Source organism: Convolutriloba macropyga, chromosome 2, assembly GCF_964194025.1.
Source record: "Convolutriloba macropyga chromosome 2, txConMacr16.3, whole genome shotgun sequence".
In the NCBI taxonomy this organism is placed as follows: domain Eukaryota; kingdom Metazoa; phylum Xenacoelomorpha; order Acoela; family Convolutidae; genus Convolutriloba; species Convolutriloba macropyga.
In genome coordinates, this window is record NC_134469.1 from 21856988 (window position 1) to 21871753 (window position 14766).

Here is a 14766-nt window from a genome sequence, read left to right on the forward strand (position 1 = left end):
ATATCTGAAACACCAATAGGTATTTAATGTATTGTCAAATGAACCTTTTAAAGTCGGAATTTGATAATATAATCTACTTCTCAAGTAATCAGAATCCGATTAAGCTTTTCGAAGATTTTGGAAGCCAACAATCTTTTTGAGAATCGGACCACAATCATTTTTGAAAAAGATCGAAGTACGAGTGCCCAAATTATTGGACCATTTGACCCAACATTTATTTGTAAAAGGTAAAAATTCCTGGATTGCTTTGTGAAAATCCAACTTCCCGTTCATGACAAAAATTAGGTACGATTCCATCATGTCTAACATCACATGCTCATAGTAAGTAAAGACTATTCATCGATACATACAAGGGGAAAAATAAGAAAAAGCTGTCATTCTTACATATATAACTCATTCTTACATATGTAACGATTATAACTCAATCAGAAACAAGGATATCCAATTCAAAAAGTATTATAAAAAATTAATAGTTATTATCAAACAGCCTGCATCAATTGTCTCAAAACTTGAAACAACAAAAAGCCTCAGACGGAAAAAGCCTCAGACACCCAAGTTCTTAATTAACACATGCCTAAGGAAAAATAGCTCTGACTGAAACATGACTAAGTTTGAATGACAAAGTTGACCTTTTCGACATAGAGTTGCGATATGAGTTCCAGGGGACATCATGTTTGATGTGATAAATTTTTGAAGCTATAGGCGTACATCTATCCGATATGGATTGCACTTTATTCTTTGTCTAAAATCCACCTGATATTGAATAGCGATTTTTGCTGTAGCCACTACAGCAAAAGTTGTTGAGCACAACCAAAATAAAAAACGTAATGAATGCTGCAGGCTCTAACATCCATCTGTTTAATGATAATCACAAGGCTGGTGATTGAAAATTGATTTCATATTCCTATGCTTTGGACATTTTTACCAAGATAATTACCAAAGAACATAAACGAATAAAATTTCCATTGATCAAATAATCAGTAGCTTTTTTATTTCCAATTAAGTAAATGAATCAGTATTAAATGATCATTACTTAATTTAAGTTGACAAATTTAATTAAGCGGTACACTTCAGGGAAAAAGTTTGAAAAGCCTCAAAAAAATTACGCCCTCAATAGTTCCCTGACTAGTTGTACACTTCATCGATGTTTCCGACTGGCAGTGACGGAGAATTGGGACGAAAAATCTTATCATAAATTAATGCACAGATTGTCTTATTTTTCGCATAGGCAAAACAACTGAATATGTACCATTGAGGAATGTCTCTAGAAAATGGATTCCAATAGGAATTAAAAGGAAAATAGTAAAAAAAGACAAATCAAGAATCTTTAATGAAGTCAAAGGAAAATTTGTAGCAAGCAGAACGATGTATCCAACACAATTGAACGCGGAAAATCTGAATGACATTTTTTATTGGTAACACGTTATTTTTTGTAATTGGAATTTCAAAAAGATTCCTTTCCAAAAATTAATTCTGCTAAAAAATGTCTGATAAACGTAAGTTGTATATAATTTGATCCAATCATTGCGCCGTACTTAGGCGATCCGCTTAGCAAATTTCAAAACCCAAATCTTTATCAGGTTCAAACATGAGCTGTTTTTCTGATTCTTTCAAGGTTTCTAATTCCTTTGCATAAGGATGGTGGCATACAAAATTCAATATGTTGATAATTCAATCATTATCTGAGATTTCTGAAAAGGTTTTGTACGAACGGATGTCAACTTTTTCAGTTTCTTCAAAATGTCCAACCAAAATTGATACAACCGAAATTGATTTGGTTTACAATACAAGCAAGCATTCATCTGATGCTATACATGAATTAGTTAGTAACTTGCGATCCTCAATTGAAAGGAAATCTGGCTTTTAAAACAATTTTCTGGATTTGCTTAACGATTTTGACATTTAGCTGATCATCACTGAGTCATATATTAGCTTTAATAAAGTTAAAGTTCAGGGTCCAAATTTAGCGTATCTAGAAAGCTATTTAAAAAGGCCATTTTAATCCTTGGATAAAATGTCATTAGCTTGGCTAAAACATATGAGAGCATGGAGTACAGCGGGGCTCAGTGCTTAGTCTTTTTTCCGATACAGAAATATGAAAATAAATACATCACTGATACCAATTGAAATGATTTCGAACTTGTTATTTCTGTATTTGAGCATCTCACAGAAGTTAAACAAGATTTGAAAGGATGGAGTAAAATAACATAGCGTTTGCAGCAATATGAACTTATGGATGAGAACAATCTTAATTTTTCTCCCTTCCAGCTACGTATTTTCTTTTGTGAGCATTAGTTAAGCTTGGAAAACTTTCATTTTTAAAGGTGAAAGTAAAATATATCCAAAATTAATTAAATCCTTGTACTTACACTCAGACTCTTCTCGATGAAACTCGACTATTTTACAGAATCTAAGAATAAATTATACCAAATAAAAATTATAAAATCTATGAAAAAAACCAAGTCGACCATAATTAAGAAGCTGACACAATAAACAATTTTAGTTCCAGCGTTCTCAAAACTATAATTCTTATAATTGTGTATCTTGTAGGAAAATCAATGTCACGCCCCTATTTCGTCCCTCATAGTTACGTGATGATTTTCCTTTAAATATCTATAAATAAGTGCTATAATTTAGTTCATATTCAAATAGATCTCAAGGCCATATATAGCTAGTATTTCCATCTAGGCCTGTAACCCCTAATTTGTTTGTTTATTAAAAACCACCGCAGATTGACAGTTTACTGATAAACATATCAAGTGCCTAAAAGCCTCAATATTTACCTTTTTGAGTTCCCTTATTGGTAAATAACTTCATGAGAAACTATGTACTTGGTGAAGTAATTAATCTGATAAAGTAGGTGCTAATACGGAAATTGTATATGTACTTAACAAACATCAAGAGACGTACAAAAGCCGGAAATTGCCCAACTTGTAGATCAGTAAATATTTACAAAGGACCAATACAACTCACGGTACAGCCCTGCGGACCTACGATCACGAGAAAACCGGAGAACAACCTAGCAACCAGTCGACAATAAAAACTCAACAAAAATCTTGAAACTTCTTATCCTGTCTCTAAAAACTTCGCTATAATTTCTGAATATATAATTAAAGATTGAACTGGAAAATCTTTATAAAATTCTAAGTTAAAACAGGCTTTCTTAGAGCTTAATAACAACCAGATAAAGCACTAAAAAACAAGGCAATTAGTAGGTATATCACGCATCCGAACCGCTCAATAAAAGGCTATTAGCTAAATTTATTCAAAATATATCTACTAAAAATCGCACTGTGAAACATCTAATTAAGTCCTTGTAAAATGACAATTATTCACATTTACTGCTAATATTAACCTCAGAAACACCATGAGGAACACGCTAGAAATGAGTGCGTAACATGGTGACAGGAGTTACTAACTGATTCCCAGTTTAACGGACCGAAATTCCGATTAATTCTTTGATAAATTCGACAATTTCTTCGTTCATTTGATTCTTTTCTTTATTTCTTCCACTTCATTACCTCAAGAATCTTCAGCTAGCATCCAGCACTCCATTTTCCGAGCAAGAGGATAATGCAGAAAGCAGTAACAAAGGAAAGAATGGGTGGAAACTGTTTGTCTTTGTGGACTAAATGCAACAAAAATTCAAAAGTGTCTGAGAGAATAACAACTGGAACAAACTCAACCACAGCCGCTACAACGGACAAAATCATCACAGGGTATTTGCAAACGAGGATATTGTAAATGAATTTGTAAAATTACTTTCTGGTGCTTCATTTATGTCAATTTATAAAGAACATATCTTCCCTGCTATTAACATCCATAACAAACCTCAATCAGATAGAGATCTTAACGTTGATAACATCATAACTGACTATCAAATAACATCAGAAAAAGCTAAATTACTGAAACCATAGCCTAAACATCAAGTAAAAGAGGGCAAAACCAAAAAATTACACAGAAAAATGAAACAATTATATTTAATTCCCCATCCAGCTCCGGAGGTTAATGGATCAAAGTGACTTCGGTCAATAGGCTGTTGCCTATCTGAGTGCAGCTTCCACAAGGCCTGTGCGGTCGTGGTCCCCACGAATTTTTCTAGACTAAATGGCACTCTTTAATGGTGAGACTTCGGCGGCCCATACGGCTTCAACGATAACAGTCTGACGATTCGACCGGAGCTTTAGGCATAGGTTTTTAAGTAGCCCATCTTTATCATTTTCTGAGCAAATGGTTTCAGTAGTTTCTTTTTCTGATCTATTGTGCTACTCATTACACTTCTTTTTTCACTATTAACCAATTAATTGTGCTATTTAATACTTTAGAACGAAATAAGACTGATTGAACGATAAGCGTATAATCTAAACGGGTAAAAAGCAAAATGTTGCACGCGCAAATCAACATGACACCCTTTCTGGATCAGAAACGGACAATTTTAACAGTTAATAACAGGAGCAATCGGAGTCGCAGCAATCGCAGGTGCGCAACAAGCGAATTTTCTGCAATTACACTTAAAAGGAGACGCTTTAAGATACTATCTAACCCTACCAGCGGCCACCAGACTAGTTTTTGCAGAAAGAATAACAGCTCTGAGAAATAGATTCACAAAAGACGACTTGAGAGAAATCAGAATAATAACGTTAGAGAACCAAAAGTTTAATTCGAAGACGGATATAGTGAAAAATTTCTTAGTAAAGTTAAGAACAGAAGCAAACAAAGCATATCCACCACCTGAAATAGAAGTAGCACCAGCAGGCGGAGGTGATGCCGAAGCCCGTAGATTTGAAAGACAGCAGCAAGAGATTCTGCCCTTGAAACGTCGGAAAACGAAAAATGAACAAAATAAGCGCTTTTTTATTAAGTCTATGCCAAATTGGCTTAAGCCTAAGCTGTTAGAAAGGCCAGACACAGATACAATCGATCAATTATGTACCTTAGCTAGCCATCAGATTGCAATAAGAGAGATGTGTAACATAGAAGAGTACTTTGACGACGGGTTTAATGAAATAACTGAGTCCAACACTGATAAAATGTTAAAAGCAATAACTGTTATTTCATATAATCAAAAAGAACTTGAACAGAAACTTGAGCAGAGGGTAGCAGCTAAAAATGAGCCATCAGAACAAGGCCCAGTAAACATTTTCACACCACATTACCCTCAACAAACCTACAGACAAAGTTATAGTACAAATTTCCGTCCTCAAAATCAAAATTATCAGCCAAATTACCGTCAATATCGGCCTAAATATTGTCAATTTCAGACAAACTATCGGCCTCAGCAACAGTGCGCCCCCCATTCTAATAATTACCGAGAGTTTTGACCACAATTTAACGCTCCTAGACAATTTCATTATAATGAACAGCCACAAACTCGGAATTATTGGACCGAACCTTCAGATAGCCCCCCATTTGTTCACCCAGCTTATGTTAATAGACCTCTGGCAAACTTCATGAAGCTAAATGGAACAAATGTACCGCTCAAATCAGTAGTTTCCGTGCCAAAACATCTTAAAGCAGTAGTGGCAAACCTCATAAAACAATTAAAGAAGCCTCCAACTGTTATCTCACCAGAAGACATGGGAACCATCAAACGACAACATCGACGAAACTCAATGCCAGCAACATCCACAATGTCACTTAGTAAAATTGAAACCCGCGAGGAAAGTATACTTTAAGTTCTTGAAAGTCTGAAATAGTTCGAAAAGTATTATCCCATTAAGTCTCACTCTTTCCATTAAGATCTATTAAACAATGCTTTAAAATTGAAAACCAGTGCTTTCAACCATTCATTCAAACAAGTAAACCTATGCTACATTATTCTAGTTTAGAACCTCCATTTCATTAACATTTAACATTAACTCAGATTATCAGTGTTAATTCTATTCTTTTCTCCTCTCCTCCTTGTGTTCTAACTCTTCTGAATCAGCCCATCTTAATCTCTTTAACGTTCTTTAACAGCCTTAATTCCAATCTTATCTTAACTTTATTCATTTTAACCTTTCTCTTAATTTGTCTTAACCTAACACTTTATTTCCTACAATTTCTTTCACTGTCTTTAACTTTAATGCTTTCGTTCAAAACACTTTTCTAAGAAAACATAAATTGGGTGGCACCAACAAAAACATGTTTATACTCTTATATTCGTGCAGATTATATGGTTTTATAGAAAAATTGTAAAACCCAGTTCCTTCTCAAAATTTTCACGGAAAATTTTAATAAAGTCCGGTAGTGTCACGCCCCTACTTCGTCCCTCATAGTTACGTGATGATTTTCCTTTAAATATTCATATGAAGTGCTTTAATTTAGTTCATATTCAAATAGATCTCAAGGCCATATATAGCCAGTATTTCCATCTAGGCCTGTAACCCATAATTTGTTTACGTTTATTTAAAACAACCGCAGATTGACAGTTTACTGGTAAACATATCAAGTGCCTAAAAGCCTCAATATTTACCTTTTTGAGTTCCCTTATTGGTAAATAACTTCATGAGAAACTATGTACTTGGTGAAGTAATTATTCTGATAAAGTAGGTGCTGATACGGAAATTGTATATGTACTTAACAAACATCAGGAGACGTACAAAAGCCGGAAATTGCCCAACTTGTAGATCAGTAAATATTTACGGAGGACCAATACAACTCAAGGTACAGCCCTGCGGAACTACGATCACGAGAACACCAGAGAACCAACCTATTAATCAGTCGACAATAAAAATTCAACAATAATCTTGAAACTTTTTATTCTGTCTCTAAAAACTTTGCTATAATTTCTGATTATATAATTAAAGATTGAACTGGAAAATCTTTATAAAATTCTAAGTTAAAACAGGCTTCCTTAGAGCTTAATAACAACCAGATAAAGCACTAAAATACAAGGCAGTTAGTAGGCATATCACGCATCCGAATCGCTCAAAAAAAGGCTATTACTAGCTAAATTTATTCAGAATATATCTACTAAAAATCGCACTGGGAAACATCTTAATAAGTCCTTGTAAAATGACAATTATTCACATTATTTAGTGCTAATATTAACCTCAGAAACATCATGAGGAACACGCTAAAAATCAGTGTGTAACAATCAAGATAATGGGACATCATTGACGGGACACTATTGCTTCTTACATGACGTACATTACGTTGTCAAGTATTGTGGAGACGAGTGACAAAAATTAAACGACGGAAAACGTGGAAATAAGTTATTTATATACTACAAAAAGGCTTACAACTTGTTCCTAACATCCAAAAACTTAACTGCCAAAAATTTAATAAAAAATAATTGAGACCAAATTATTCTTTTGAACAGTGCTATGGGTAATTGCAAAACCAAGTAGTATCGAGAGGGACATTTTTGAAATTAATCAGCAATAAGTCTTTCTTTCAATTCAATGATTAAATAATGCATCCGTAGGAAAGGATGAAGTCGAATTAAGTTACAGATACTGTGGAACTTAGAAACTCATGGTGTGGATATTAGTTAATAACTATTAATCATTACGGAATATTGTCCCAAGTTTTCACGCCTGCCCCAAAAACACATCGTGAAAAGTGAGTACACAGATATCCAATTTTGTTAATTTCAAAGTTAATTTCAACTAAATTCGTTAAGTGCAACTAGTTTCCACACACGCTTAAACTCTTAAAACCATGGTCGAGAACATAAATGACAAAGCGAGCATATTTACTATATTTTTTAATATAGGTCACGCAATGTAATTTATCAAAGCAAGTAGAATTGATTGCAAATCAAAAACTGAACTCACAGAACTCAATAAAAGCGCTGATTCTTTTCTCGGCCCATTTAACACTTGCCCTTTACGGATTAATATCACAGTAAATCACAAGCTGTCTCGATGTAAAAAGAAATCCATTAAGAGTACAATTTTACGGATGAATCCGAGCTTCACGGTGCATTTGGACGGTGCTGAGAAAATAATTCATACCGTCCGATTAAAAGGACGTCAAATGTAAATCTTTAAGCTAGAATCACCTCATCCCATATTTATCTCCACTTAACTGATTTTCCTAGATCAGAAAAAATAAAGCGGGTAGAAAAAAGAACAGCTCTCCTTCTGTTCACCCCGATTCGTTTATCCCCGCATATCTTAACACCATATCATTTCATCACACTATCCTTGCACCCCAAAAATTAGTAGCAGGTATTACAAGCATGTTTTCTTATAATTAAGCGGATAATTTAATCCTACGTTGGGTTGTGAGTCTATAAAAATCGTTCCACTAGCCACTGAGGCATGACCATGCCCGCGAGACATGACCCAATGTTTATAGTACCAATGTTAATGTGCCAATAATATAAAGGATTAAAATCAGGATGAAATGATAGGAGAGTGAAAAAGTGGAACTGAACAGATAGGAGGTTCATTTTATAGCTTTTTAAAATTACTAATCTTAAAAACTTAGCTTTAGCTCTTTCATTTCATTAATTGATGTTAGCATTTTGGTGACGCTTAAAATACATTGAGCTGAAGATCAGAAATAGTTAAGATTTTCTTTACAACGGATTTAGCTCATACATGGAAGTCTTCATTTTTTTTAAAAAAAAAATGAAACGTAGTTTTCCATTCATTTCAAATGTTTGCATAATCGTGCCTTCATTCCTTTTACCCCAATTTATTTATGCAATCATGCTTCTCTACCACAATTTTTCTCCGCCTCATTTAAGAACTCTTTGATTTCTCAAGCTTTCCGCGTACTTTTTGGTATTCCTTCGAAAAAGGTAAATGTACTTAACATTTGTATTAACCTAACATGTACTTAACCTAACGAAAAAGGTAAATGTACTCAATATTTCCTATCTAGTTTCTGCAAATTAAGTTTGCTTTCAACGATTTTGGTTCAAGTTAATCAGCTTTTTTCAGGCACCTGTTTTTCAGCAATAAAGAATGTCATGTTTCCAATTCTGGGTGCTGTCAAATTTCTGTACACAAGAATCCATTTCGCATCGCTTTCTTTTAAATTTTTCGAAAAGGAATTTTCTGCATAAAGATTTTGTCGTTTTTAATTTGTGTTTCTAATAACTCCCCGTCATAATCAATTGTTCACAGTCCAGCCCATATAAGGCACTGATAAAAGAGAATTGAGAAGTCAACTATATTCATCTACCGAATACAGACAAAAAAGAACTACAAATGAAACGGATTCGCTGTTTTGGACGTCCAGTTACAAATTGTGTTATATTACAGTTTACCATGTACAAAAAGATGGGCGGTCCAAAACAGAATAGATCCAATTAATCATATCTAACATTTCTCAGCGCAACTTCATGAAACTTACAAAATATTGCACATTTTTTTGGTATTCTCTCGTACCTCAAATAGCACATCAACCTACTTGGCAAATGCAGTCTGTAAAATTTCTGCTTCTTCTGTCTTGTGTCTCGTACCAATAGCCGTGGCAGGTACTGCTCTCTCCGACCTTCCAATGTAATCAAGGTTTACTCCAACTAAATTTCGAAATCGAGGTTCCACGAATGTCCAGGCACCAGAATTTCTGTGTTCTTCTTGGCACCAAACAAATTGTTCACAATTGGAATATTTGGAAATAATTGATTGCAATTCTGAGGTAGGGAATGGAACTAATTGTTCAATTCGTACAATGGCCACGTTTTTCAATTTCTTTGTTTCTCTTTCCGCTTCCAACGAGTAAAATAACTTGCCACATACAAAAATTACCTTTGTAACGCTGGATGCCTCAACTTTTAGATTTCCGTCGTCAAGTACTGGTTTGAAATGTGTTCCAGATGCCAGCTCACTTAAATTGGACTTAGCTTCAGGCAGTCTAATTAGCTTTTTAGGACTAGCAACAATTAATGGTTTTCTGAAATTTCTCGCTTGCTGACGACGGAGCAAATGAAAATACTGCGCTGGAGTAGTGGGATTGACAATAAACATATTGACTCGGTCGGAATCTATCGACGTTTCTGAACTATCTGTGAGCTGGAGAAATCTTTCCAGTCTGCAAGATGAATGCTCAGGTCCCATTCCATCAAGGCCATGAGGCAATAGCAAAACGATACCAGACTGCATACCCCATTTACTTTCCCCGGATGCTATAAAGGCGTCTATTATAATCTGCGCGCCGTTAAAAAAGTCGCCAAACTGAGCCTCCCAGACCACCAACGTTTTCGGGGAGTCAATAGATACACCGTAATCAAAGCCAAGGACTGCCTCCTCAGAAAGTATGGAGTTCGCCACATGTAAGATCCCGCTATCGGGGGCCTCTTTTCTAATCTCGTTTAACGGTTCAATAATTTCGTTCGTTGATTGGTCCACAAGCTGGCAATGACGATGGCTAAAAGTTCCTCGTCCCACGTCTTCTCCACTGAGTCTGACGTCATGGCCTTGTATCATCAGCGATCCAAAAGCTAGCGCCTCTGCTGTAGCCCAGTCGATTCCATCTTCTTGATTCATCATATTTATTCTTGTGCTCAAAGTTTTCACCAGCTTGGAATGCGTGTTAAAATGTTCGGGAACGGACACGGATTTAATGCCAATGTATTTCAACGTTTGCAGCTCAAACCCAGTATCCCAAGTTGATAACTGATCCGGTGCAAAATTGCACGACTGCCACTTGTTTTGAAAAGATTCTAAAACAGGTTGGAATTTATCAACTGATTTGTATTGCTCATTCAGGTAATTTTTGAAATCTTTACATCTTTCGGTCAGCTGCATAATATATTCTGCAGGTAGTTCAGCCGAAATTTTATCAAAATATATATTTGGAGGTGATTTTTTTGAATTGATTACTTCATACATTAAGGGTTGCGTTATGGTAGCATCATCCATTTCATTGTGACCCCATTTCCTGTAGCAGACAAGATTACAGACAATGTCTTTGCCAAAGAGTGCCCGGTACTTCAAGCACAAAATTGCCGCTTTGTAAGCTTCTTCGGGTGAGTCGCCATTAACGTGCACAATTGGACAATTAATCATTTTTGCCAAATCGCTCGCATGGCGATGGGAGAAACCTCGCTGCATTGTAAACGCCACTTGGTTGTTAGTGATCAAATGGACCGATCCTCCTACGTCGTAGCCTGGCACATAAGCCATGTTGAAGCATTCAGCAACAACCCCTTGACCAGCAAAAGCTCCATCACCGTGAATTAGAACACTCAAAGAGCCTGGGAAATCATTTTTGTCTTTATTTTTGGAATTCACACGCATATTCTGTTTGGACCAGACCTTTCCTTGAACGACAGGATTAACAGCTTCAAGATGCGATGGATTCGGCAATAATGTCACACTGACCCCATTTTCAAAATCTACACTTGTCCTTATATGGCTCAAAACATCATCATCCATTACATGCATTGAGTTTTCAGGCACTCCCGATAACCCTTTCATTTTTCTGAAGAGCAGTGCGGGTGGACAGTTAAGCAGAGTCGTTAAAAGATTGTTCCTACCTCTATGGGCTATTCCAACAACTATCGCATTACTTTCGTGTTCAGATGCATTTGCGAACAAGGAATCACAGAAGGCCAACATGCTCTCTGCTCCTTCACCGCCATATCGTTTGACAGTTGGAAACTTTGCAGCCGTAAATCGGTCAAACTCTTCACCATTCATTATTACTTCAGCTATTCTTGACTTTGTTTCGCTGTTTAAGGTGGTGAGCTTTAGTTTCTCAAATTCATTAAACAACCAATTCCTTTCAAAACTATTTTCGAGGTGTCCTGCTTCTAAGGAAGAGTTTTGCGTGTATACTTCAATTACTGCAGAGGACACAGTGTCACTCGACAAAGAAGCAAATGGACTGGATACACTTTCCTCAGTTTCGTTCTCAATCACTGAAGTAGATAACCGTAAAGGATCAAGATGAGCTTCCAGATAACCCTTATTTCGGTAAAAACGCAAAAGGTCGTCATTGGTAGTCTTTTCTTGATGCTTAGAATGCGCATCCGTACGCTGATTACACTTTCCCGTATTGATTGAAAGGAACCTACACGATGAACTTCTGGCAGGGAGATGCCTAACAATTTTAAGTCGAACACGCATCACAATACGAGGCTGCTTAATCTGCTAGCTAGATCATACTTGCTTTACACGTATAAAATGTATCCTTGTTCTTCATCTTTTCAGTTCTCAAGCATCTGAAATTTGAAGAAACTTATGTTAATTTTGAAAAAACAACACATAACTCCAAATTGTAAAAAGTAAATGTGTACGATTTATACGATTGCACAGTCTATACGATTTCCGATCTTGAAGCGCAAACTGCCAACTTAGAACAACCAAAGCGTGGAAAGCCTTCTACATACTCAAACGAAATGTTTCGAGCAGAACCTCAATGGAAACGAAACTGAACGCTTACATAGGATACGTAGTGCCCGTACTCACTTACGCCTCCCAAGTCTGGTACCCTTCGAAGACTGACATGAAATCAATCGAGAAGATCCAGCAAAAGGCAACAAAGTGGATATGCGGTGGAAACGACGAATACCATCAAAGACTCGAAACGCTGAAAATACTCCCACTCTCCATGTACATGGAAATGCACGATGTTCTCTATCTCCTCTCAATCCTAGAAGGCAATTACTACGTCCCCGAAGACAAACTGCCAAAGCGAAAAGAAAACGAAACAAGACAAAAGCAAGAATTTGAACTCCCCAAACACCGACTACATAAATCAGACGAAAATTTTTTCTTCAGAGCCACAAAGCTATTCAACATCATCAGTAGGACAACGGAGAAGCCAATGACGAAGAAACTTCTGACAGAGATGTACCAAAACTATTTCCACAGAAGCTACAACGAACTCGACAGCTGCACCTGGAGACTTCTATGCAACTGTGGAATCTGCAATCCAATGAAAAAACTCGTGCCAAACGAAAACTGAAGGGTTCCACACCCGAGGGCTCCGACCCTAAAGACTCTCCTACTACTACTACTACTACTTTCCCACTATAACCCACACAGCTTAGTGGTAATATAACGTATAAACACCATAATGGTTGGCTATAATTTCATGATGGCTCTATAATGGAATGCCCCTTATTTTCTATGAGAAAACATATACACATAAAAAAGGGCGTATGATCCGTCCAATGGAGAAAAGTGCGCCCCACAATTTTTACTTAAAGCAAGATCCTAGGCTCTTTAAACTACACTAATAAGGGTGTCAACCTCAGTTACTCGTATAGAACCAAGGCAGCCTCTGAGCGCTGCGCAGGAATGCGAAACTTATCTGAAGAAGACTAATTTAGCACTGTAAACGATAAAAGTATAAAGCTATCAATGCTCAAGTGTAAAAACCCATCTGTCGTAAAAAGGTTTGGAAAAGCAAGGCCGTCGAGTGCGAAAAATGTGAGAAAGTATCACATAAAATGCCAAAACAATAGTAAAGAGCAATACAAAAAATGGGGGTTCTTGTTTGGAAATGCTTTGAATGAGAAAACTCACCAACTGATTAACAACCTAGAAAATGAAAACTGTTTGCAAGATGTCGATGACATAATTTGCAGTAAAAAACGACCCTAGTAACTTGCTTCAACTAGGAAACAATTTGCATAAAAAATTGGAATTCACAACGAAAAAATGGATGAAAAACATGAACAAGCATTCCTGGATATGGCAGTCTACGTTGATGAACAAAGAATGTAAATGGTACCAGAAGCCAACACAGTGGAATAATTCTAAATTTCCGTAGCTGCGCTCCCCTCCAACAAAAAAAAATATTGTAGAGGGTACTATCCATAGGCTTTTTCGATCTACAAGCAACTGGCATTAATTTGATGAAGCCCTAAAAATTAATGTAATATGGCGAAAAATCAATATCCTGAGGAAAAAATCAATATTGGTCCTCAGTCATTGTTAATCCAAAAAATGGAAAAATATTAGGTGACTATAATAAGACCACAAGAAAAGCAGCGGAAGGCAAATCCAACCGTAAGCTTATGCAGAAGAACATTTGCACCTTTTTATAACAGCACAGAGGCCAATTAAGCATAAGATTCAGGGAAAAGCTGCAAAAAAACGCATCTTACAGTGATCTACACAACACGGAAACTAAAAACCTGTCGCCCATCATTAAAGTCTAGTCTTGCCTTGCATCTAAAATCGCACGTGGTAAAAGAGATAAAATGTAGTGGATGCAATTCCACCTATTTCGGGTAAACATGCTGACATATAACCACTCGGATGGCAGAGCATCAAAAAAAAGAATCACCAGTAGGTCAGCATGTAAGCAAAAAAGGTGTGGCACATCACGTGTGTTTGATTGACTTATCACAGATCAGTGCGAAGTGCCATAAAAACTCATGACTCTCGATGCGTTACCATTATCAAAAAAAAGAAGCCATTGCTGAACACGCGCGATGACTGCAATAGCCAAGAGTTGACATTGAAATACTAGTCAACAGTTGTTATGTTGCTCAATTTGAAAATCACATTTAAGCGAGTAAAAAAACTGAATAGTCCCAAAACGCAAATAAATGGGTAGAAAGTTACTGAGAATAGCAAAAATCTAAATTCAACGATCTTGAATAAAAGACCCAAAATCAAACAGGAATAAGAAATTTCAGAAGATTTCGTTTGTACCAATGAACAATATTCCGACAACCTATTCTATGACTGTTTTAAAAATTATTAGAAATTAAATCACTGTAATTGTAAGTAGAATAAATTTAGGTTGCATTTTATTGATGATGCTAGATAAAACGAGAACTTTTTTATTTTAAATGAAATAACTTTACATTAATTTTCATAATTGACTTAGCTTTTTAGTAACTGTACAAGAGATACCTAAAAAAAA

At 36.0% G+C, this 14766-nt stretch overlaps 1 protein-coding gene across 1 annotated transcript; it reads right to left on the reverse strand.

Moving 5' to 3' along the window:
- Positions 1-9094: 9094 nt before the first annotated feature.
- Positions 9095-12142, reverse strand: LOC142358087 (putative 2-oxoadipate dehydrogenase complex component E1 homolog). Its single transcript, XM_075409560.1, has one exon. It carries the CDS (start codon positions 12009-12011, stop codon positions 9345-9347), a length of 2667 nt encoding a protein of 888 aa, XP_075265675.1. The 5' UTR covers positions 12012-12142; the 3' UTR covers positions 9095-9344.
- Positions 12143-14766: the final 2624 nt, after the last annotated feature.